At 39.0% G+C, this 24,371-nt stretch overlaps 1 protein-coding gene across 1 annotated transcript in view; it reads right to left on the bottom strand.

Annotated features, from left to right (window-relative positions):
- Nucleotides 1-24,371, bottom strand: part of LOC131688913 (transcription-associated protein 1) — a 135,983-nt gene that overhangs the window by 10,001 nt on the left and 101,611 nt on the right. Inside the window, exons 9-12 of the mRNA XM_058973536.1 lie at nt 21,856-22,188; nt 21,552-21,793; nt 21,354-21,498; nt 18,741-21,299 (exon numbers count right to left, since the gene is read on the bottom strand). Coding sequence (XP_058829519.1) covers nt 18,741-21,299; nt 21,354-21,498; nt 21,552-21,793; nt 21,856-22,188 — 3,279 coding nt within the window. The remainder of the gene's footprint in view (nt 1-18,740; nt 21,300-21,353; nt 21,499-21,551; nt 21,794-21,855; nt 22,189-24,371) is intronic.

The following is a 24,371-nucleotide window of genomic DNA, read 5'->3' as shown; positions in this document are numbered from 1 at the left end:
TCAAAAATGCGGTCTGATGTCTGTGGTATCTTAGAAGAAGTTATTCAAAACATAATGTTCTACAACTTTGTCGAAGACATCGACCCTCTAAAAAAATTTCTTGAAATTTTTGTTTGCTCGGGTACTCTACTTTAGTCCAACCAAAAAATTTTCTTTTTAAAAAGTTGCAGGATAATATTTTGAACATATCCTACAAAGAAATGCTGGCTCTAAAATGACATCTGGCCTCAAATAGGTTTTGTCCCATCTTTTTTGGATTGGTCCCACTGTGCGGTGAGAGTACGAGATGCGTGCATGTTTCTGGTTGAACAGGTCATAGGAAAGCACTGCTGGAGACGCTAGGTTGATTTATCGTTCAGATCAAATTATCGAACTTTAAGGTTCGGAGATTATTACTTTCATTAAATATAGTTTACGTGCTACTGCTGTAATGTTAACGCAAATTTGGTTTTGGGTCGTCTGATTGTTCCTACCTGTTCAGTGAACAGGTTGAACGTACCGACGCGCCGCCTCTGTATATAACACAAATAATATTTATCAGAATGTCCATATCTGGTTTCTGTGAAAAGCTACATAGGGGCGCCGACAACCGACCAGTGCCGGCAACTGACGACTTTTCCCTATAATATGGACAAATTTCAAGTGATTTTTACAACAAAAATGGTTTTCTTCAAACCTAAATACCTTTAAGCATTGCAGTTCGATTTTCAGGGGAATTACACTCGAGAAGTGCGCGAAGATTGTGAGAATTCTACAGGACGGCACAGTGGGCAGAATGCTACTTTCGACGCTCAAATCCTCTAGCGCCTTGGGTATGTATCCTGAAGGATTTGTGCCTTCGGAAAAGTATCTTGGATGAAAATGAGCATTATTTTGACAACTGACTGATAAACTTTCTTGCAAAGAATAAGCACACCCTTATGACTGAACTACAAATCGGAAAACTGCAGAAAGGACTAGACACAACAGTGATTTAAATAAGATTACTTTATAAATTACTTGAAACTTTTTTTCTCAGTTCGAAATATTGTATTTGAATTCGAAAACAAGAAAATATTTGCATATATTTTAGTTTACTCAAAAATTCTGTAGCGAAGTAGGAACTATTTAACTTGAATTATATTTTTTCCTAATTTCATTTGTCTGCAAAAGGCCCACCTAATTATCATTTCCATCTAAGATGCTTTGCTAAAGACACTAATCCTCCAGGACATATACCCAGGGCGGTAGAGGTTTTGAGCGTCGAAAGCTTGCCCCACTGTACGGCGTCTGAATTTGATAAAATCACGAATAAAATTGTATTTGCATATTTTTTCTTTCATCTCATTTCATTTCACATATGATTAAAAATCCTTGAAACATTTTTGAAGTCGTAAATTGAAAATCCAAACTTTAAATATAAGTTTCCATTTTTGGCACGGTTCCGGTTTTGGTAACTGAAAAAAATAAAATTGTTGCCAAAAACGGAATCCTTCTGTACCTAAATATTTAAATGAATTTAAATGAGTTTGTTTACCAATAGTGCCAAAATTAAACTAGAACCAAAATCAATTAGTTTATTCTCTTTGTCAATTAATAAATAACATTTACGGCTAACGTGGCTATGCCACATCGTTTCCAGTCGTGTGCTGGACAAATTAGTGGATCACAGGTTCGCTTGCGAGGGGCCGCCGCATCCCACGGCGGGTCGGCGGCATAGTACACTATACTAAAACGTAAGCCATAGACAAAGAATCCAAAATTGCAAAAATGAACAAGCACAAAAATTTCAAAAATGAAACTCAAAAGAACTGCTCATATTTAAAAGAAGGCAAAATCAGTTATAAAATGTATTCACTCGAAATATAATCAATATCAGATAATGGATAACAACACATTATTATTATTGCTTAGTGCAACTTTAACCTTTATAGGTCATTCACCTGATACTGCACATTCGTCTGTTATGCCATATGACCTTCAGTAAGATCACTTAGCAAAATTATGCCAAATGTACGTTATGCCACGTGACGGGTATGCCAAATGATCGTTATTCTGGAGATAAAATAACTTATGCCAAATGTCCATTATGCCAAATGACCTTCAGTGTGATCAATTCTCAAAATTATGCCAAATGACCATTATGCCAAATAACCGTTTTTCGAAATGACCTACAGTGTGATCAATTTTCAAAATTATGCCAAATGACTATTATGCCAAAGAATCGTTATGGCAAATATCCATTATGCCAAATGGCACGCTCTCCTCTAGAATTAGCATATTTTTAACAAATCTTGAATTTTAGTAATATTAAATTCACAGCAAACTTTTTTTTCTTTAGGTTTGAATAGTTATTTGTATCAAGAGTTTTTCCTGAGTTCTATCTTTCCTGAGCCTCAATTTTTTTCTGCGATCATTCTTTTGAGGTTAGTAGTGAAATTGTGTAGTTTGCGAAATAAGTGATCAGTGAAATAGGGTATTTCAATTTACAATTACACACGCGCTTTAAGATAGTTACGTTGGAAAACGTGATTTTCGGTCATAAGAAATAACACATGATTTCAACTGAAATCAATTTTGAATGAGACAAAAAAGATGGGTGGGTAATATCAGAGACATAACTGAGGTGAAGTAGAATATTCTTTAGGCTGTTAACACAAATGCTCCAATTTTTACTACATATCTTCTGAAAAGAAGTATTAAAACCAGTTATTTCAGTGTTTCTATTTTCCCAGTCTTCAAACTTCCGTTCTTCAAAGATTAACTTCCGTTGTACTGATCGAAATCGCTATATTTTTGCGCTATCTGATCGGAAATATGTGCACGTATATTGTAGTTGATCCCGTAAAATGTACGTCTATTATAGATAACGAAAATAATGTAATTTGTAAAGGTGGTAATTATTTGCGCTGATTGGTCCTTACAATTCAACCAAGCAGCGAGCGTTGTTAGGGCTGCCTCTTTTTTATCAAATGAACTTCGCCAGGTACTAAAACGGCACATAAGCAGAGATGCCATATTTTCAGACAAGTCTGTAAATTCGCAGACTTTTAATTTAAGCTGCAGATTTTTTCGATGACGCAGATATTTGCAGATTTTTTAGTTTGGTTGCAGATATTTGCAGATTTTTTAGTTTGGTTGCAGATATTTAGAGATTTTTGAATATAACGGCTTTTGGTTACACTACCCTAATAAAAAAAATTATACACAATATTTAACCCATATAGTCCAACGATTCCACATATTGTATGGATGATACCCTGAACAGGTCGTTAGGCTCTTGGATCATAAGATGTTTATCAGGGTCTTTCCTGACTTTTTTTGATCTTCCCAGACTTTTAAAATGATTGCTGCAGACATTTGAAAAAAGTACCTGGCATCTCTGCACATAAGAGAAAATTCGTCAGTTTACTTTCTGACCTCGTAGTAGCTGCTACGTTTTGTGTCAGCTCAAACTCTTCGGTTGGAATATATTGAATGACTGCCGCCAGGCATCATTCCACCCAATAATGCACAGGCGTGGCGTGCATACAATGATCAGCGCACATCGCAGAAAAAGCAGAACGCTCATTTTTCGGAGTTCAATATGCGGATTGCAAGTATGCGCGTGCGAAGGGGTGGTTGAGTGCGAAAGACCCCGCTCTCTTGCTCTTTAAATTATGCGTGGCGGGCTCAGATAAATTCATCATTTGGCTAATTTTCTTTTGGCAAGCGGTAGTATGATTGACGATAAAGATTTTAATAGCATTGGTTGTTGTGTTGTGTGAAGGAGATGATGTTGGCTTATTGGATACTGATATAATATGTTTCTGCGGTTGATTTGATACTCGGGGCAAACTGGGATAACTTTTTACATATCATCTATGTATATGCTGTTATAAACACAGTTTAATTGTATAACTGCTGCATGTATGACGGGATTTACAGACATGTCGGAATTCTACAAACGTAGCAAGAAATCTACAGACTTTTAAAAGAGTAATAATGTATTCGACTACGAGTGATTCCTTCATTAATAGTATTCTAATTTCAATCTATTTTAAATTAATATTCTAGTGTAACTAAGATTTACACAACCATCTAAAGGCATTTACAGACATTTTAATTATTCTTCTGCAGACATTTCATAAAAAACATGTGGCATCGCTGCCTGGCACTACATTCGTTGTGGGTTATTATCATCAATTGCAGGGTTATTGCGAAAACTCCACGCTAAGAAACCTGCTTGGTGAAGGTTTGAACATATTATGTATAGGGTATTCATCTTAACTCTCTAATGCTGACATTCCACGCGCAAATGCCCTTCTGTTGGCTCTTAACTGTAAAGTAAGTAAGTAAGTCCAAAAACTATTTGTTATCCGATTTGGCCCTTAATTTACTTTATTTGTGCATGCCATACTTCAAAGTGGCCTATTTCTAAAAATATTCAGCAAGTGAATGCATTTTGATCCCACTATACATGGGACCATCCATAAATGACGTAGCATTATATGGGGGAGGGGGAGTTTTGTATTTTGTGATGATGTGTGACGACAGGGGGTAGGGGGTCATGTCATGCTACGTAGCTTTTTTAAAGGGGAATAACTAACATAGCTCTTCATTTAAAAAAAAAATTGCGGGGACAACGGGGGGTAGAGTTACCGTCAAACTACCAATTACCAGGGGGGGTATTTAGAAGTTTGTGACGAAATGCTACAATGGGGGAGGGGGGAGTTAAAAATCACTCAAAAAATGCTACGTCATTTATGGATGGTCTCTATGAGTAATGAAATATTCAATAATCAGGGCTGGTGGATAATATAAGTAGTAAAGGTAGTAATATCCAAGGTGCTTAGTTATGAGGTGATTCGTCTTTGGCAGTAACTAGGTGAGGAGTGAGGTAAGCGTGCAGCAAGCTGCGGAGTAGAAAAATGACGGCGAACAACTTTGTTTACATACTGAAATCCAAGAAAACATGTATGGGAATGTAGTAAACAATGTTGTTAGCTGTCGTTTCTAGAATCAACATGGCTGATCGGCAATTTCGAGGATCGCATCACCTGAGAATAAAAGCTCCTTGATTCTATCCACTTGAAAATAATCGAGTTGGTCAATACCGACTCGAAATTTTGGGACAAACCTAACATTTGAATTTTGCAACCCATGTGTCTCCGGTGCCCGTTTGAAATTTTCAAGGTATGATCAAGATTCCATTTGAAGATCCAGACGTCCGGGGATTGTAGGGCAATCCACTCTGGCAGAGAGTAAGTCCGAGACGAACAGGGCTCGAGAGCAGTCCCTCCGGATGCTGAGTGTATCGAGGTGTATTAGCTGGCAACGGTTTTCATAGCTCGGCAGCTGAAATCTGTTTCGCCATGGGAGATGACGAAGGGCGAAGCGTATGAACCTGCGTTGGACAGCCTCGATTCTGTCAATCCCGTTCTGGTAGTACGGATTCCAAACAGCTGAACAATATTCTAACGTTGAGCGGACCAACGCGCAGTAAAGCGATTTAAGACAATATACGTCCCTGAAGTTTTTCGCTATTCGGAAGATGAACCCAAGCTGTCGAGATGCCTTATTCACGATGTATGACGTATGTGGTTTGAATGTTAATGCCGAATCCATGATGACTCCGAGATCTTTGATGTGAGTGTCTTGGAATGCTCGAGCCGAAGAAATGGTAGTTAAACTGAATCGGTTGGCGTTTCCGCGTGAACGTAACGATTGAGCATTTGCTCGGGTTTAAAACCATTCTGTTTAGATCACACCACGTGCTAAAGCTGTTCAGTTCCCTCTGAAGAAGCTCGGCATCGGTTTTATCCCGTATTTGTTGAAAAATTTTCATGTCGTCGGCGAAAGAAAGGCGGGGTCCTTGTAATGTGAAATTGACGTCATTAAAGTAGAGGAGGAATATTACTGGACCGAGATGGCTTCCTTGTGGGATGCCGGATGTAGCGAAGAATGGTGCTGATAGACAGTCCTTAATGCTGATTTGGAGTTGCCTTCCATCGAGGTAGGAACGAAACCAGCGCAGAAGTTGTCCGTGAATACCGAGTTTGTCCAGCTTCGCTATTGCGATATCATAGTTGATTTTGTCGAAGGCCGCAGATAGATCCATATAAATAGCATCGGTTTGCAATCCGTCAGCGAATCCATCCATTACATATGTTGTGAACGAGAGCAGGTTTGTCGTTGTCGATCGTTTAGGCATGAAACCATGTTGGTCATCTGCAATGTAGTGTTTGCAGTGAAAGAAAAGAGGATATAACACAACCAGCTCGAACAGTTTTGATATAGCACTTAAACACGAGATTCCCCGATAATTGTCAATGTTCGATTTGTTTCCTTTTTTATGAACTGGAAACATGTGCGCTGCTTTCCAGCAGGAAGGGAATGTACCAGTAGTGAGTGATAGCTCGAAGACTCGCCGAAGTGGTTCAAGAAGGCCGCTGATGCACTTTTTGACAAAAATCGAGGGAACACCATCTGGACCCGGGGAACAAGATGCTTTCAGTTTGGCATTTGCTGCAAGAATGGCAGCATTATCGACACAAATTCGGTTGATGGTTCGTCCTAGAGAAGGAGTTAAATTAGCGGCGGCAGCGACTTGTTGTGGTGGCAGGCGCTCGTTGGAAAAAACGCTTGAAAATTTGTCGGAGAACAGTTGGCAAATTTCCTTAGTGTCGGTGCCTAAAACTCCATTAAACGACATACAAGATGGCAAACCGGGTTCTTTTCGCTGCTCGTTAACATACTTCCAGAACGACTTGGGCTTGGATTTCAGTTGACGCTCGACGTTTCGCTGGTGTCTAAAAAAGGCGCGTCTGCTTTGTTGTTTGTATTCGTGGTTGAGTTGAAAGTAGTGATTTCGTAATGCAAGTGTCTTATGCTTCGAGAACTTTTTAAATGCAGCTCGTTTGGCAGATTTTAAACGTCTAAGGACGGTTGATTTCCAGGGAGGGTGTTCATCGGTACTAATTGCTCGTTTTGGTACATGGCGGTCGATAAGGTAGTTAAGAATACTAGAAAACGTCATCGCTGCTTCGTTCGCGTCGTCATTGTTAATATTTTCGTCCCAGTTTATATCCAACAGCGTGCTAACGATGCTGTCGTAGTCAGCGTTTTTAAAATCGTAGACGATAGAGCTTGAGACGTCTTCAAAATTCGCTCCTAGGTTACCAACAAGTACAAGATGTAGTGGGGGATGATGACGCACCTGCTTGACTAAAGGAGTCGGTGCAGTGCAGCAGTACGGAGCGCAGTCCCGGGCACTTACAAAGCAGAGGTCCAATGTACGTCCATTCTCGTTGGTGACATTATTAATTTGCCGAAGAGTTGCGCTGCTGTAGTTGTCCAAAATACAACTGGCATTGTTAATAAGCGCAGATTTTTCGATATCCACTCGTAGAAAACCATTACTTGCTTGGCACCACGTCAAGCCAGGTAAGTTGAAGTCGCCCAGTATAACGATATCATCAGACGGGGCGGCGATCGAGGCGATAAAAGAAACGGAGGAAAGATGTACATCGATCAGGCTGGAATCACGAATTCTGTCAGGTGGAAAATACACAACACACAGGAACAGATTGCGATCGGCAAGTTTCACTGATATCCACACTTGCTCGGAGCTCGCCCACCGGTCATGGTTGATCACTCGGGCTTTTATACCACGGCGAACGGCGATAAGCACACCACCGCCTGATGTCTTTTGGCTGTTGAGGGCATTACGGTCACAGCGGTAGACATCGAATGTTGAACCAAAGACCTGGCGAGACAGAGTACGGTTGTCGAGCCACGTCTCGGTCAAGGCGATAACGTCGTAACAGCAACCCGTGGTCGCGAGCAAATAGCTGTCAGTTGATGAATTTAAGCCACCAACATTCTGGTAGTAAACCTCGATGTTGTTGGAGGACGGATCAGGTACAGCAGAGAGCGAAGCCATGTTGCCGTGTAGGAAGATCCTTTCGTCAATCCCACGAACAGTATCGGGACGGTTCACGGTCGCCTGGTCGACTGTGGTGAGGGATTCGAGGCATCCCGAATCAACTGCGTCGCGCCCCAAAATACGACTATCGTCGTCGTCGAGAGAAATGGTTGGCATCTGATAACAAGATGTCGGAGCAAAAGGCAAAAAACTGGAAGCGAAGAATACATCAGCGCTTGAAGTGTTCGGAACAGATGTATACTTGCCATTTGCGGCAGGTTGGAAGACCCTTTCACCCATCCCACACACAGGACCGGGACGACTGATGATCGCTGGCTGCAAGTGCTCGACTGTGGCGGGGGGATCGAGGGCTTCCATAGTGCCAACTGCGGTGCGTCCCAGTATGCGTTGGAACCCGATGGCGGAATGCGTAGAGCAGGAACGGGGTGGTAGCAGCTTGCGGCGAGAGTCGTACGATGAGCTAGAAGCGTGAATCGGTTCAACCGTTGTATCGTTACAATTTTTATAATACTTGCCGAGAAAGGCGGCTTGGAAGACCCTTTCCCCACCCACACATACAGGACCGGGACGACTGATGAACGCTGGCGGCAAGGGCTCGACTGTAGCGGGGGGATCGAGGGCTTCCATAGTACCAACTGCGTTGCATCCCAGTATGCGATCGGCATCGATACTCCTTCACAAGGGCGGTGTGGCTTGGTATAGTGGCATGGCCAATCGTTGCAGAGTCCTCTGCAGGACCATTGATGGGCCGGGTTGCATTAGAAAGGTACATGCTTCTTCTGGAGGCGGTGGAAAATCAGTCGGCGGGCTCCAAATGTTCTGGGTACGGCTGTCTTCAAATTCCCTGAACAGTATGCCTTGCGGCCATGTGTCAGGATTAAGAGCTGCATCACGGTACTTTGGGTGAACTCCAACTTTGGAGGATATGAAGTTCAAAGTACTGACGTCTATGCCTTTTTTAACAAGCGGAATAACCTTTATCTCCTCGTTACAATTTAGTCCTTCTTTAGACATTTTTTCGACAGTCTCTTTGCTAACGCTAGGATGAAAGCGGGAAAGATACATCCAGAGTAACGGCGCGGGAGGTGGAACCGTAACAATGTTGCTATTATCGACTAGCTTTCGACCACCAACAAGAATATTGCTCGGATCAGGGCCATCCTCGCGACGACGTTTCTGAGGTGGTCGAGAGGTACCGGAGTTAGGCCGGACTGGAGTAGCTGTTGAAACCTTTCTAGCCAGGCGCGAAATTTGCTGGTTATTTTTGGATAACTCGGCCTTTAGTTCAGCACAGACGTCATCCGTTTTCCCAGCAATAGCAGCGATAACACATCCAAGTGAAGAAACGGTGTCGCGAAAGCGAGCAAACTTCATCAGCTTGACGCATTCATTGCACATCCAAAATAAGTTTGGGTTTTCCGCAAGTTTTTTCAAAAACGGCTTGTTCAGTTGTTTCCCACATTGCATATGTACCACATTTTTGCAAAAACCCATACATTCAATAAAGTCGTCATCCGATTTGACGGTTTTCGCGCAGCGATCGCATGCACTTGCCATCATGCGTACCGATCTGAGAATGCGAACAATGAAATATAGATGGCGCTGCGTTCGGTGGAAAGTTTTGGTGGTTAAGTCACAGAAGTTCACTCAGTTACGTTCTTCGCTGATTTCTTCGCAACACAAAAGCAAACAGGAGACACTTTCACACTGCACAATAACAATGCTAAAAACAAAATACTAAGTCGATTAACACGACAAACAACGATAAAAACTTCACAAATCTCGTCAAAAAGTAAAAATAGTTGGAGCGATTTATGTAAACAACTAATCGGTAGGAATACACTGAACGCACTGTAATTGTTTCTTATAATTTAATAATTTTGAATACACCAGTAAGGCTCAAAAAGTGTTTAGCAATTCTGCATTGGTGTAGGTCGCACTTCGGCCAAAATTTAAACTAGTTATAGCAATATAACTTTTTACATATATTTGAGTGACTAACCTTGAAAAGAAGTATTCCGCTACACAAACGTTGGAAAGCACCTTGAATTGGTATTAATTGATTTGATCAATCATAGACAAAAACCAATGTGAAAAACCTTTCTGAAATATTTAAAAAGCTTGAAATAAATCTGAACGCTAATTTTCAATTGAACATTATAATGTGCTTCTTGATAATTTCAAATTTCCCGCGAATAAAAAATTAAAGGGTTGTGTACAGGACACGATCGCGGTGACATTAATGTAGCTTTTTTCAAGAGCGTGCAAATGAATTTTATCTATCACACATATCGACTCACGTTCTTGCTCACTCGCCTGTTTTCAAATGTTACAATTTGCTATATAACCTCCCCATTAAAACATAATTTATTGAAGGTCATTTAACGGTAATCTATTATTACAATTAATCAAGTATCTCACTAGGTGATCGGCATTATTTGGCTGATCAATCTAGTAAAAATGGGCTGGTCTGTCCAGAAAATATATTCAAAAGAAAAGTTCCATATTGAGAACTGTGATGAGGAAAGCCCACGCCCGCCAACGGAAATATACAGATTCTCCATGAAATATGAAATTTCATTTTCCATTTAAATTTTCAATAATGTACTAATGAACTTAAGTAAACAATCTTAAGGTTAAGTATTTCTTGATCGATTAGTGCTTGAACAAATAAAATTATTTGATAAATTACATTGTTATACAACGTTCGCACTACCAATTAAAACGGGTTTTTATGCTATCTTGGTGAAATTGCTGCTGGGACGGTAAGTTCTGTTTTAAAATTTTCCGTTTTGTGCAGCACGAAACAAAAGTGTTTGAAATTAGAAAACAAAAAGTTCTGCTGGGAATGTGATTGTTTCCGATGCAATTACACTCAGGTTTTTTTACGCGGGGGATACAGGCCGCGTAAATGAAAACCGCGTAAATTTCAAAATCCGCGTAAAAAAATTCCGCTAAAAAAAATTCGCGTGAAAAACCTGAGTGTACTGTCCTATATAAAATACCACGCTGCTGAACAGTGCAATAACTACAGAAGCACGTTGTCAGATGCCTTACTGATACAAAACATATAACCGAAATATGAAACATGAAAGCCAATAGGCTCTTTACCCTACGCAGCTACAAAGCACCGTAAACATGGATTAACAAGTTATAACGCACACGCATGCATAAAAATAAATATTTTTTTCAACGCAACACTCTCAAGCAGCACACATAAGTCGCATCCTGCCGTACTGAATTAAATCCAAACCACCCCACCACCACTTTGCAAATCATTCTGCGACACCGAGCTGGTACCCGAAAAATCCGCACATGGCCACCGCTGCCAAAAATGCATAGCGTCTACCGCTTAGTGTAGCGTCCAGACGCTGCAGCCATGATCTTACCCGTTCGACATAAGAACAAAAACTGATTCAAACGTGTACGCGTCACCTCTATTTATAAACTAACCGTATATGGTTTAGTCACTTAGGTGCGAGTGTGTGAAAATGCCAACGTTGCCGAAAATCGATAGCGCTTATTGCATCGCCCGGAGACGATGTTGCTCGTATGGGATATTAGCAACAACTAATTTAAACGGACATGCGTCGCTTCTATTTATGACTTTTCGTGTTTGCTTGAGCAACTAAGGTGCCCTCTAATGACGGCTGTGTCTGAGAAATCTGCCTCACGAATGGTATTTTTCCCGTTTTTCGTGAACTTTTTAATTTTACCGATTTCCAAAAGTTTACTTTTATTGGGGAGATATTAAATTATTACCAATATTTAAGTTAGGTGTTTCTGAATCGGTTGGTGTATGAATGATTAAAATCCATCTAGTAATATCGAAGTTATAAGCGTGCAAACCTTACATAGTTTCGTTACATGGGAGATAGTTTAGATTTTAGAATGACACCTAGCCCCAGCTAGTGGAGTAAGACATTTTTAATGTCAAAAAAAAATTCGAAGTCTGCGTAGACTTTTGGCGTGGGGGGGCTTGGTAAAAGTCTACTAAGGTCTACTACGGGGGGGGGGGGGTTTAAAAATTCTCAAATTTCTGTCTACGTGGTTTATGAACAGTCCCTTACTCTATCTGCCCAGTGAGAATCATTAAATATACATTAGACAATGCGGTGAAAAGCATGGTCTCTTTTGACACCGTTGCGAAGACAAGACATGCATTCCAATTAACAGCCTAAAGCGTATTATACTTCACTCTGGTTGTATCTCTGACATTACCCATCTATCATTTACTTTACTTAAAGATACCTCTACTATCTTCTGTAAGTCTTTTACAGCACCTACCCTATGTGGTGGTTCCATATCTCGTGTAACTCGACTGTTGCAATGACTAGGATTGCCAAATATTTGTTCCACTTCAAAAAACTTAAGCACGGTGTCTTTGTCGAACAACTTTATTCAAAAAAAAATCGGCATCTGTAAAACTTCGGGATATGAAAGAATGGACTTTTCCCTTTCATTTCAAAGTAAAATTAAAATATTCTGTCGGGGGGTCTAGAACAACTTTTTATTTTAAAGTTTTTTGATTGAAAATCATGTTCTTTAATGAAATTAATTCGCATTTTTACTATTAATTTGTAATACAGGCATTCAAAAATTACTAAAAGTGAGAATCTGATGAACAATCTCATTACAACTTCGTAGAATGCTACAAATCGATGTAAAATACTCCGAGAAAGTTATAAAAATTTTATCAATTTTTAGGTGTGCGCCTATGGATTAAGAAGTCGATTAACAAGGACTTACAGAAAAATGTTGGGTTTACATGAACAGTAAATTTAGATAAATTTCAATATATACAAAGTCCCACTCTCAGCAGAAAAAATATATCCTCCGGGTCTTGGGCGAAAATGACACTTTATGAACAAGGAGGTGTGGAAAGGTGTTGACCAAATTTATTCGATATTCTTATACCATTTAAAGATGTTGATTGATATAGTAACGGATTTTATCATGCCTTTTTCATTTCTTTTCTCGCTCTAGGAGATAACTATTGTAAAATAGAATGACTCTTCTTCCTGGTTCTATCCTGCCTGGTAAAATACAATTGGCTTAAATTCAATGCTTTATATTTGAATGAACTAAAGTAGACAGTTCGAGTCATTGTAATAAACGACGAATTTTATTGCAACTTTGGGTTAAGAATCCTATTTGTCTTTATCAACATTAAAAGAAAGATGATCGAAAGAGAAAAAAGCTCTTCGAGTTTTGGATCCATTTTTGTTATCTTTTGGGGTAGATTCATTTCATCAGAATTTATAGATGCAGATTTTTGCTTGTCCTCAAATTTTATTTCCAAATCGAACACACTTCACATAATCTTAGAAAAAAGAACAAAATCAAGTTTCATAATTTCCTTTAAGAAGAAATTTCGGAGTCGTTACTCGTTGAACACGGATCACAACAGAAAACGAACAAGAAAATATCAGGCTGGACTATACATTCAGTAAATTCTCAAAGTAATACAAGTCTGTTTATTGAAGATTTCCCTCATAATATGGGATAAGAGCAATGATAACATATCAAGAAGACATAGTTGCCAGTTCAGTTCAGAATCTGGAGACATTAACACCAACACGTCTTTCGGGTAAAGGTGTTACTTTCTATATCTACTTTTATATTGAGATCGCTATCTTCATACAATAGACAAAACCTTTATTTCTCATTTACTATTGCGATTTCTGTTCAATGTACAGCGATTCCCAAAAGTTAACAAACTTGAACATAAATATCATTGAATTATTTTTCTATCCTTCATGAAACTGTCAATCAGGATTCTTAATCGAAATCAAATCAAATGACTGAATATCTAATCAAGTTCGATCAAATATAAAGTTAATATTTGGGCTAAATATATCCCACAAGATGCTAACGAGCAAAAAGGTTGATTTAAGATTACATAAAGCATATTCCAGAATGAATGAAGAAATATTAAAGAAGAAACAAATATATCTGTGCCAGAAAAAAAGGTTTCATTTTGCTGCATTACCCAGCATCTTTCAAAAGTCTTAATTTCATTCAAAATTTATCTGCTTTTCTCTATATCTCCTTGCTCCTAAAATATCATTGGTGCGCATAAAACGGAGGAATCTGGAATTATAAAAGGTGGGACTTTGCTAGCATTCAGGTTTTTCTGAGCAAACTGTTAAAATAAGGCAATCCATTTTTTTACAAATGGAAATGTTTTTGGAATACAGTAATGTTTCGATTATATCACTATGCGTTTATATCAATACTCTTTAATATCACCCTCGAATATATCACGGTTTTATCTCGATTATATCACGCTTTTTGAAAAACAGATAAGGCACACTACGTTTTGATCCAATTAAGCCACATGTTGTGTCCTGGCACTTTTAGGGTTTTTTACAATTGATTTGCTTATTTACATATAGGGTAATGAGCCTATTATTAGGATTCGGACTATTTCGTTAAGGGTTTATATATGATGAGGTCGGTCAAAAAGTCGAACTTTTTTATTCTTTTATCTTAAAGTATAGATTCATAAGAAAGTATCTGAAATTTTTATAGAGGTATAAGTAGTAGAAGCAAAGTTATAGCGCTGTTCATCTTGTTCCTTTAAGTGAAGACAGGGCGTGGCGCGAAACTTTAAACGTGAATAATCTCGAAATCATGTTTTACCAAGACGTTGTTGCAATGACTAGGATTGCCGAAATATTCTTCGACCGATTTCAATTTTAGTTTTAAATTCTTCGTAACTTATTTTCCGTGTCCTCAAGGGACCGTCTGGAGGGACCGTTTGGTGTAACACGTAAACAAATCCACTTCTTTTTTAAATTGTTAGTTATCCGCAAGAAAATCTAACAAAATAATGAGAAAAACAAAATACGTAAGATATGGTAGGTATGCCTAGATATGCATTTTCTCTTGAATCGATGTGAATACTAATTTTGAAAGGACAACATCAACAATTGCTGATGGGACTATTTCTATGGATGTTGAAACAACGAGAACTGAATCGTAATCTCTTCGAATACACTGATTTTAATAGTCAAGATATTTGTCCAAAACCTTGTGGCAGATTCCTTTAAGTTTAGTTTTGGGTGGTTCAACTATTTTAAGAAACGGTATGTGCTACGTGAGGTGAAGCTGTGTGGGGAAAAATTATCCACTGATGCCATACCGTTTTAGCCAATGCGTTGAACAAAGATGGCAGACCCTGCCAACGGCTTCAAATAGGTAGTGTGATTATAGAAGCATGGCAAAAATAAGCCCATTACCCTACTATGATTTATTCTTTTGACTGACTTCATTACATTTTGATTATAGAAATACATGGGTTAATGCTTGAATGTAATTTTTTGGTTTGTTTTGAATATATCACGCTTCAAATATATCACGCTAAAATACAGATCGACCGTGATATAATCGAAACATTACTGTAATGCTTCTTAACCAATAGGCCCCGTGCGAATCTAGAAACTTTGATAAAAATTTAATAGCTTTCTCTGGCGATTTAGATCGCGATGTAGTTTTCTACAAAGTTGTACACAATGAAATTGTCCATGGGATTCTCACTTTTGGTAATATTTGAATGTCTAAAATACTACCTAGGGGCAAAAATGTGAACCAGTTTCATTGAGAAACCTAAGTTTTCAAACAAAAAAACTTTAAAATAAAAAGTTGTTCTGGAGCCCCCGACAGAATATTTTAATTTTACTTTCAAATGAAAGGGAAAAGCCCATTCTATCACATGCTGAAGTTTTAGCGATGCCGATTTTTTTCAAATAAAATTGTTCTACCAAACACACCGTGTAACCACTGTTTTTATGATAAGAACACCAAAAACATATTGCCAGTTGGCGAAAGTTATGAGTTTTTCAGTTAAACCTCAAAACATATATCCGTTAAAAGGCGGGGTTGAGCATACTAAACGGGGGCCCCTATTATTGACTCGAAACTCGTCGAAATGACAATTGACGATAGGTTCATCCGGAGTGTTCATTTGTGTTTATATTTTGCTAGCGTTGCCAATTTTATTTTGATTTCGCCACCCAATGTGACAACGCCACAACGCTTTCGAGCGTGCTGTTCGACTTCGCTACCGCTCAGTTGGACTTAATCTAAGGATAGCCCCCGTGTTTGAGTAAGCCGGACAAACACGTGGATCACAGTTTTGCTTGCTTCCGATGGCGGCTCGGCGGCCACCTCGCCCGCCGGTTGCTCAGCGGCTATGCGCCGCTTCGGTTCCTAGGCCTCGGTTATACGGCTAAGCCGCATCGTGCTGGTACAGCTTCCTGAGGTTCCTGAAGGGTATCGGATGGTTACCAGAGCCCAGTAGTTTTTTAACGGGCTGATAGGACTACAACTTATAGCTTAGGGGATCTCGGCCCGTCCCGCAAGACAAAATTTGCAAAATCGGACGAATTAGCAACTGTCTGCCAAGTAAACACCGGTCCTCGGGAGGAGGACTAAATTGTGCGCCTGTTTGTCTCGAAGTGTGTAACGTCAAATCCTCTATTTTGTTTAGTCCATTGTACCAGGCTCCTAACAACGCGTGTTAAATCGTCAGTGATGCAATTAAAACTTCGCATTAATTCCGCTTTTGCCTAGTTCCTAATTTCCTCTTGGGTCCCCTAGGTCTGAAGCGGATCAATCGACTATTAACTAAATCAGAGAGCGCTGATAACCGTAATGTCCGCCAATACCAATTTCCCTGTAACTATGTATTCTGCGTTATTATTCCTGTTCTAATGTGTATTAATGATTGTTTTGTTTGATAATCAGAAATAATTTAAGATTTTAATTGTTACAACTAAGCCACAGAGAACAGATATCCAGTTTCGATCAAACAAGTTTAAAATAATAAGTGTGATATTTGAACAAATATTTGCTAGACCGTTACGGCCACTATACTGCCATATCCCATAATTATAACGATCATTCAATTCAGTCAAACTCACTTTGGTGGTAACATCTCAATTACCTTTCGAAGTGCCTTTTACTGATTGTATGGTGTTTCCCGGAAAACCATTTCCCGGAATGTCATTTCCCGGAAAACCATTTCCCGGAATGTACTATTTCCCGGAATATCATTTCCCGGAATGTCCCATTTTCCGGAATATCGTTTCCCGGAATGTACCATTTCCCGGAACGTACTTTTTCTTGGCAATTTGTTATACCATTGAAATCTGAAGTACTTTAAGAACATTTGCATTTAGAACTATATTGCTACTCGAATATTTGTTTTGTCCCCTTCACAGCTTCTCTTTGCTCGCTGATTATGTAAATGAATTTTAAAAAAAACTAATTCTTATGCATATGTAATTTTATTTGAAATCATTATCAATCGAAGGTCCACAAAACAGCTTATGCTAAAAAGAAGGCGATATCAAAGAAGGTCGTAATTTAATTTAAAATTAATAACATTTCAAAAATATACTACAAAAATTTTAAAGAAGGCAAATCCATTTCATTGTATTTATTGTATTTGAATCAATGAAATTCTAAAATTATGTTCATTGATTTGCTCTTGTTCCAAAGAAGTCTAATTCATATAGAAATTTTTAATGCGAAGTGAATTTTAAAATATTGAAGGCGTTTTCAATACACTGTTACTGGAAGCAAATATTAGTGAGAATAAAAATCAATAAATAAACATTATACAAAACAACATTCGCAATCTATAAAATTTCAAAGGTTCCGGGAATATTTATAACTAAATTTTAGGGAATATTTATATTTTTCGTTTCCTTTTACCTAATCTTCAGGGCATTTTTAGAGTACTAGTGATTGGTTATCATAAAAATGGTGCCAACGTTGTGGAAAATACTGCCTTTTCAATTTCAAAGATGGCCGCATTTCGAGGCGTTCTAAATTGATCGCACGAATTTACACTATTCTAGAGTACGGTATAAGCTTATTTTCTTTGCGCAATAAGGAGATGAATCAAGATCCCAAAAATGGGATTCATAATACGACTAATGCAACACAAAAATAATAATTTCAAGTAATTTGTTCAGCATTTCCAGCATTACCACGCGACAAAATAGATTCAAAATAGTAAAAGAATTGAAAATATACCATTTTAACTGAATCCGCAAAATTTGCAACAAATATTAGGCAAAATATAGAGCCTATTAGTCAGGAGTTAGACGGTCATGAATTTATTCACCCCTTCACTACCTGCGGTGGGAAAATTGGAAAGTATTTGTTACTATTTTGCTACCCTTTTAATTCATTGATATCCCATCCATTGGGGTGCTTTTGATTCCCCACTAGGTTTTTTTAAATCCTCCCAAGTTTCTTTTTGGTTCAAAACCAAAAGTCGTTCGTAAGCTGTTCATATAATGATAAATTTAAATAAATTTTCCTAACAACTTTTCATGTTCTAAAGTAGGAAAAATCTCCTAAAACACAATTAGCTGCATAGCAGGTTTTCCAAAAATAAGTGTGGTCGGTGAGGTACGAGTTTTTTTTATTTTCCGGGAAATGGCATTCCTACGCTACGGAATGAACTTTGCTTACTTTCGACAAGTTTTGATTCGAGCCAACAACATCCAGCCTGCCAAACGAACATTATGACAAATGAACATGTGTCACTAGCTGTTCTGTCAAATAAACATTATGCCAAAAGAACTTATGCCAAACGGCGTGATCCCATAAAAATATGTGCGCTTAGATTAATGCAATGTTCTTGTGTATGAAAAAACAATGACACATTAATTTGAATCTCGACACAACAGAGTGCTATTTGAAAAAAACTGCCGCTATACCCATAATTATACCATGTGTATAGGATATCCCATAGCACATGGGACAGTTATGAATATAGCGGCAGCAAAAGCGAACTACAAAACATAATACTCACCGATGAAATGCTTGGCAACAAATGATTCTCGTTACTGTTCTGTATCTGCGTACTGGTATTTGCCGTAAGTATGAGGAGTTCAATGCACTGCTTTATCCAGTAATGCTGCCCAATAGAATCCCAAGCATGTGAACAGATTATATAAAGTAGTCGATCGTGTAGACGCCTTCTCATAGATCCGTCGAAAACCTCGAAAAATTTGGCTCGTATCTTTGGCTGACTACAACGCAAACCAGCCAGAAAGGCAGCTTCCAGTTTAGAAGTAAGCTCAGTTATTTTCAGTTGCTCATCGCGGTAGATGTAATTTACCAACTCTAGAAATTGTCCATTTAATTCTTGATCATCAGCAAAACGTTTTTCTACGTATTGCATAAGCTTCACTAGAAGTATCGACTTTTCGCGCAGTGTAGGAGCCTGCGATACAGTTACAGGAGTATTTTTATTTTTCATCCATTCCTCAATCATTTTGACAATCGCTTTGATTACTTTAACATCATTGCTCTTTTCAATCAAACCAACGAGGATACCACCAATAAACATTTTTCGCATTTCTACACTCATTACCACTACTCGGTTTTTCACCAAATCAAGGGAAACAACTAGTAACTCCAGTGCAATTGACCCAGCATTGTTAGTAGCTTCGCCGTTTCCATTTGTATTACTGGCAATTCCTCCCAGGTGCTCTTTAGTCAAACGATTTAGTAGTCGCATGAAAGGAATAATCAGTCTATCGATGTAGCTCTGATTATTGGCGCAGGCTGCTTTTAGTGTCATTAACGTTCCAAACAATGTCGATGGGTTTGCCTGCGGATTTTTTTCGTACGTTGCCAAGCCTTCAAAGATCATTTTGCTGATAGTTGAATACAAGGTTTCCAGCTCATCGTGCTTATGATGTGAATCTGTTGGAAAAATAGCCATAAGACGTGTCAGTAATCCGTGCATTAACTTAATGACTCTGTTATTGGTACACGTTACACAAGCAGAGAGACCTCGCTGCAAGGGTCGGAATGTGACTAATATTTGATCCTTTTTCAACACTGTTAACAGAAATGTTAACAACTCCAAAGCAGTGCAAACATTTCCAATGTTAGGTTGTTGCCCTTCAATGGATGTAAACACTTTGTCGAGCCATGTGAGCTTCAAATCGAACGGTTGCTGCCACATATCAGGTTTAATAGCTAACTTGAGGAGAGTGACGCATCGTCTCGAAAGACTTTCTCCAGGAGAGATGGTACCAGGCGTCGTGGATACATCGTTGAGTTGACATGCCATCCTGAACAAAAAATTTAAAACTGCATCGCAATGCGCTCGATCGATTGGGCGAGTCGAACCTTCCACTTTTGGACTGGCGACGCTAGTACCACCAGTCGAAGTGCTAGGAGATGGCTGCGGGATCGTCTCCCCAGTCGCCAACTTTTTTTTAACTTCTTCTTCTTGCGCAGTCCTTTTAACCGCTCCACTTGCCTGCTGTTTGTCAGTTTGCATTTTACTCTCTTCATCTTCCGCTATACCGTCGGACTCTTCCTTTATTCTTTGTATTTCCCATTTGATGATAACCTCTGCCAGTTCTACGGACAGCTTTCGATAATCAATTGTAGCATTCACCGTGAATCCTAGTCGATGCATCGAATTGATGATTTGTTGTACCAAATGGTGCCGCACTGGGTAGTATACTTTAAAATGTCTTACAAGAAGTTGCAAAATGTGAAACAGCTGCTGCATGGAGTGACCTTCCTCAACAATAATTTTCTTTGTCCAATGAGTTAGCATGGTATTTCCATCCTCCATTCGCAGTGGCATTGCTGGAGTCAGCACTTCAAGTGCCTGCTTTACTACTGTCCTCGCCTCAACGGCGTGAGCCTTCAGTAGCGAATGAAATACTTGTAGTACTATTCGTTTATGAATAGCTAATCTGGCTATAATGTGGCTTAGTAATAAATGGCCGTGATACCTGGCTGCCGGATCAACACAATTTTTAGGTAGCAAACAAGGCCAAGCAAATGTCATAAGTCTTCTCAACTTGTTACCTTCCCGCTTGTTGTTCGCATCACCATCGTGAATGTGTGGTGAAGCTCTCTCGACTAGCAAACACGCAAACTGCAACAGCGCTATTCGGACAGCATCCTCATTGGCAAATGGTTTCTCTGGATCAATAACTTTATTGATGAAAACCGATACGACATTGTTATCATCCTCTTGGTATGGTGCTGGAGGTGCCCCAACCAATTTATTGCCCTCACCTTTTTCAAAGCTAACGGCAAAACTAGGAATGATTACCATAGTTAAAATTTTTGCCTTCAAGTCTTGTGTCACTTCCTGATTAACAAAACACTCAACAAAGTGGAAGAAAGCTTTTCGTTTCCAGTCTACAGTGTAGCTCTGACATACGGTGTTCTGAAGGAAATCGCGGAAGAACTGAAAATCTGGTATAAATCGTAAGCAAAGGGCGCGTAATAGCTGGAACAGTAGCGGTATCTCGTTGGTATTGTGTGAAAAATATTCAATCAATATTTTTGCTACCAAATGCCACAGGTCGCAAACAACAGATGATTGACAAGTCTGAAGCAAAAAAAAATATAAGAAAAAAATATTTCTGTTGGCAGATCATTGTACCTTGTATAGATCGTTCTTCCAGATACTCTTGAGGGCTACTATTATATCACTTTGGGTTGAAATCCATGGGCTGTCAAATTCAATCAATGTGTGTATTACTAGTACCGCTTGTCTTTGGGCTTCGTATCGCTCCTCGTATGGTTTCCTGGACAAAAAAACATCATGAGAGGTAAACCAAATGACTTTTTTGTTACATACCCTTGTGTGATAGCAATACTTCCATCCGAACTAATAAGAATGAGTTGAATCAATCGTTGGCTTTTATCTTGAATTGCATTGCGGAATGGCAAACCATCTTTGTGTTTTATTAGAAAAATCATAAATCTGTTCCACTGTGCATCTCTAACATTGACATCGCTCAACAGAAGTTCCATTGTTTCCTTAGGAAATTTTAACAGGAATTTCACCAACGGTGGGCGATATGGTGAACAAGATTCAATCTAGGGAACAAGAAATTATTTAAATAATTTGAAATAAACAGAAATCAAAAATCAAAACTTACCATTAAACTTTTTTCCGTTTGAAGAATTAACTTACAAAGACTGTCAATGAACTTGGCAGATGCCGCGGGAATTTGATGGAAGATTCCAATAATAGTTACGATCTTTTGCTCGGTTTCACCCGTTTTGGAGGCCGCTAGAAAATTGGTACCTTTGTTTGCCGTTATTGAACTTTCTAACAATTTTTTAACAATTTGTAGCAGTGAATCACACAATTTTTCGTTGAACATCGAGGGAAATAGTTGGGTCAAATAGGACAGACGTTTGGCCCCATTGAGCGTTAAATTTCGATGATCTCCAAGTTGCATAAGTAGGGGTCGAATGCCGGCATGAATCTGGGGAAAGTAAAAAGTACAAATAGGTATGGGTTATTCTGCGCAAAGTGACCAAGCGGTATGTATTTGTTCATGAAGGTAACCTCAGAATGTACGTGGATGAACAAGTATTCCTGAAACAGGTCGTTTAACGTACAGTACAGCTGTACAGCTTTCAATAGTTCTATAATATTAACTCGGATGTAATTCGCCGCTAACGGAGAATGATGAATACATGGTACCCCCCCCCCCCCCCCTAAATATAGGGCTACTGGAGCTGTAAAGCTAGATTCTCGGAAGGCCCCCCCGTCAGAATCACTTACTACAATTGCAGACAAAACGGGTGATGTCACCCACCAAAACACTGCTTAAGGCCAATTGCAGCGGGAAGTGATCCTGAATGTGATATTCATTGTACGGTTCAGATCCGTGCGGGTGCATGGACTTCGCGAGCGCATGTATCATCGCTAAAGACTTGAGCGTTTGTACATTTTGCTTACTCAGGGCACTTTTGAGCATAATGAACTCGTCGGTTGCAATGTTTTGCATGTGGCAACTTGACCTTTGTAGGTTAAGAGAGTCATAGTCGTGTCCTCCATCACATATGACGGTATCGGTTTTGCAAGTTTCATGCGCATAATCCTCACTCCATTTGGAACAACAGGAAAAAAAACTGTTAGTTGTGCTCGGGCGGAGGTGGAATGCTGTAGGTTTTACCGCCGTGTTGTGTTCTTGCACTATGTCCTGTAGAGTGGGACACGGTTATATGAAAAAAATAAAATTTTGCTCCGAGTAACTTTTTGGGTCCCATTTAGCTCCCAGAACAACTCTGCAAATTTTTAGCTCGATCGGTGAAACTATATTTTTGCGCCCACGGTTTAAAGTTTACATGAGATTTCGTATGGGGAAATCGTTTTTTGCAAAATAATTCTTCCAAAAGTCCCCCGGTACCTCCTAAAAATAAATAGATGTCTGATCTTTGTAGGAAATTTGTCAAGGAAATAAAGCCTCGAAGACTGCGAAAGGATTTGACGCTAGTGAAAAAGTTATTAAGCAAAAAACGGCTGATGCTCTGAAGATTGTTGAAAATTTCAATTTTCATAGCATCACTGCTACTGATGGTGGAATTATATACCAAATTTTTAACTTTTACTTATTATGTACAAAAAAGCCTCAATTTATCCTTCAAAACTCTTGTGAAGTGACCAAACGGTACAGATAATTGATTTCGACACATTAAGAGAACATCAAAACAAAATTGTATATAATTGGACAACCAACAGCAGTGGTGCTAGAAAAAATGAATGTTTAATCAATCGTCAGATCATCGATCGGTTTCTGCTTAATTACTTTTTTTCTCGAGCGTCAGATCGTTTCGTGGTCTTCTAGACTTTGTCTCTTTGTTAAATTTCCTGTAAAAGCCACATATTCATTTAGTTTTCGGAAGCAATGGGCGACTTCTGGAGTAATTGTTTTGTGAAAGTTAACTTTCCCATACAAAATCCCATGTAAACTTTAAACAGTGAGCGCAAAAATATAGTTTCAGATATCGAGCTAAGAATTTGCACAGTTGTTCTAAGATCGAAATGGTACCTAAAAAGTTGCTCGGAGCAGGAATATAATTTTTGTCCCACCCTAATGTCCTGTGCTGTTTGAGCGGAACCGGGGCCCACGAAGGCGCGCCCGTTACTGACTTACAAGTGCTGTAGCTTAGTCGCTTTAATAGCGAGAAGTTTGCTTACGAGAGCTATTTGGTATATAGATTCAAATAATTGCTCTTGTTTGAAAGAAGGAATCAACCCTTAAACCCGGATAAACGACTGGATCACCAGTTTACTAGCAAGGGTTATTTGGTATACTGATGTAAGGAACTGCTCATGTTTCAAAGAAGAATCAACACTTCCGTTTAAGTAAACCGGGTAAACGAGTGGATCACTTGTTTACTAGCCAGAGTTATTTGGTATATATAGACTTAAATAACTGCTCTTATCTGAAAAAAGAAACAAAACAAAAGTATCAACCTTATTTTTGAGTAAACCGGGCAAACGAGTGGATCAACAGTTTCCTTGTAAACTTCTTTGGCATGCAGATCCAAAGAACTGTTCGTGTTTAAAAGATCAATCATCCCCTAAATATGAGTAAACCAGAGAAACGAGTGGATCTACAGTTTGCTTGTGCACTTATTTGACATACTGATAGAGCTG

Source organism: Topomyia yanbarensis, chromosome 3 (genome assembly GCF_030247195.1).
Source record: "Topomyia yanbarensis strain Yona2022 chromosome 3, ASM3024719v1, whole genome shotgun sequence".
Lineage (NCBI taxonomy): Eukaryota > Metazoa > Arthropoda > Insecta > Diptera > Culicidae > Topomyia > Topomyia yanbarensis.
This window is presented reverse-complemented; position numbering and strand designations above follow the sequence as displayed.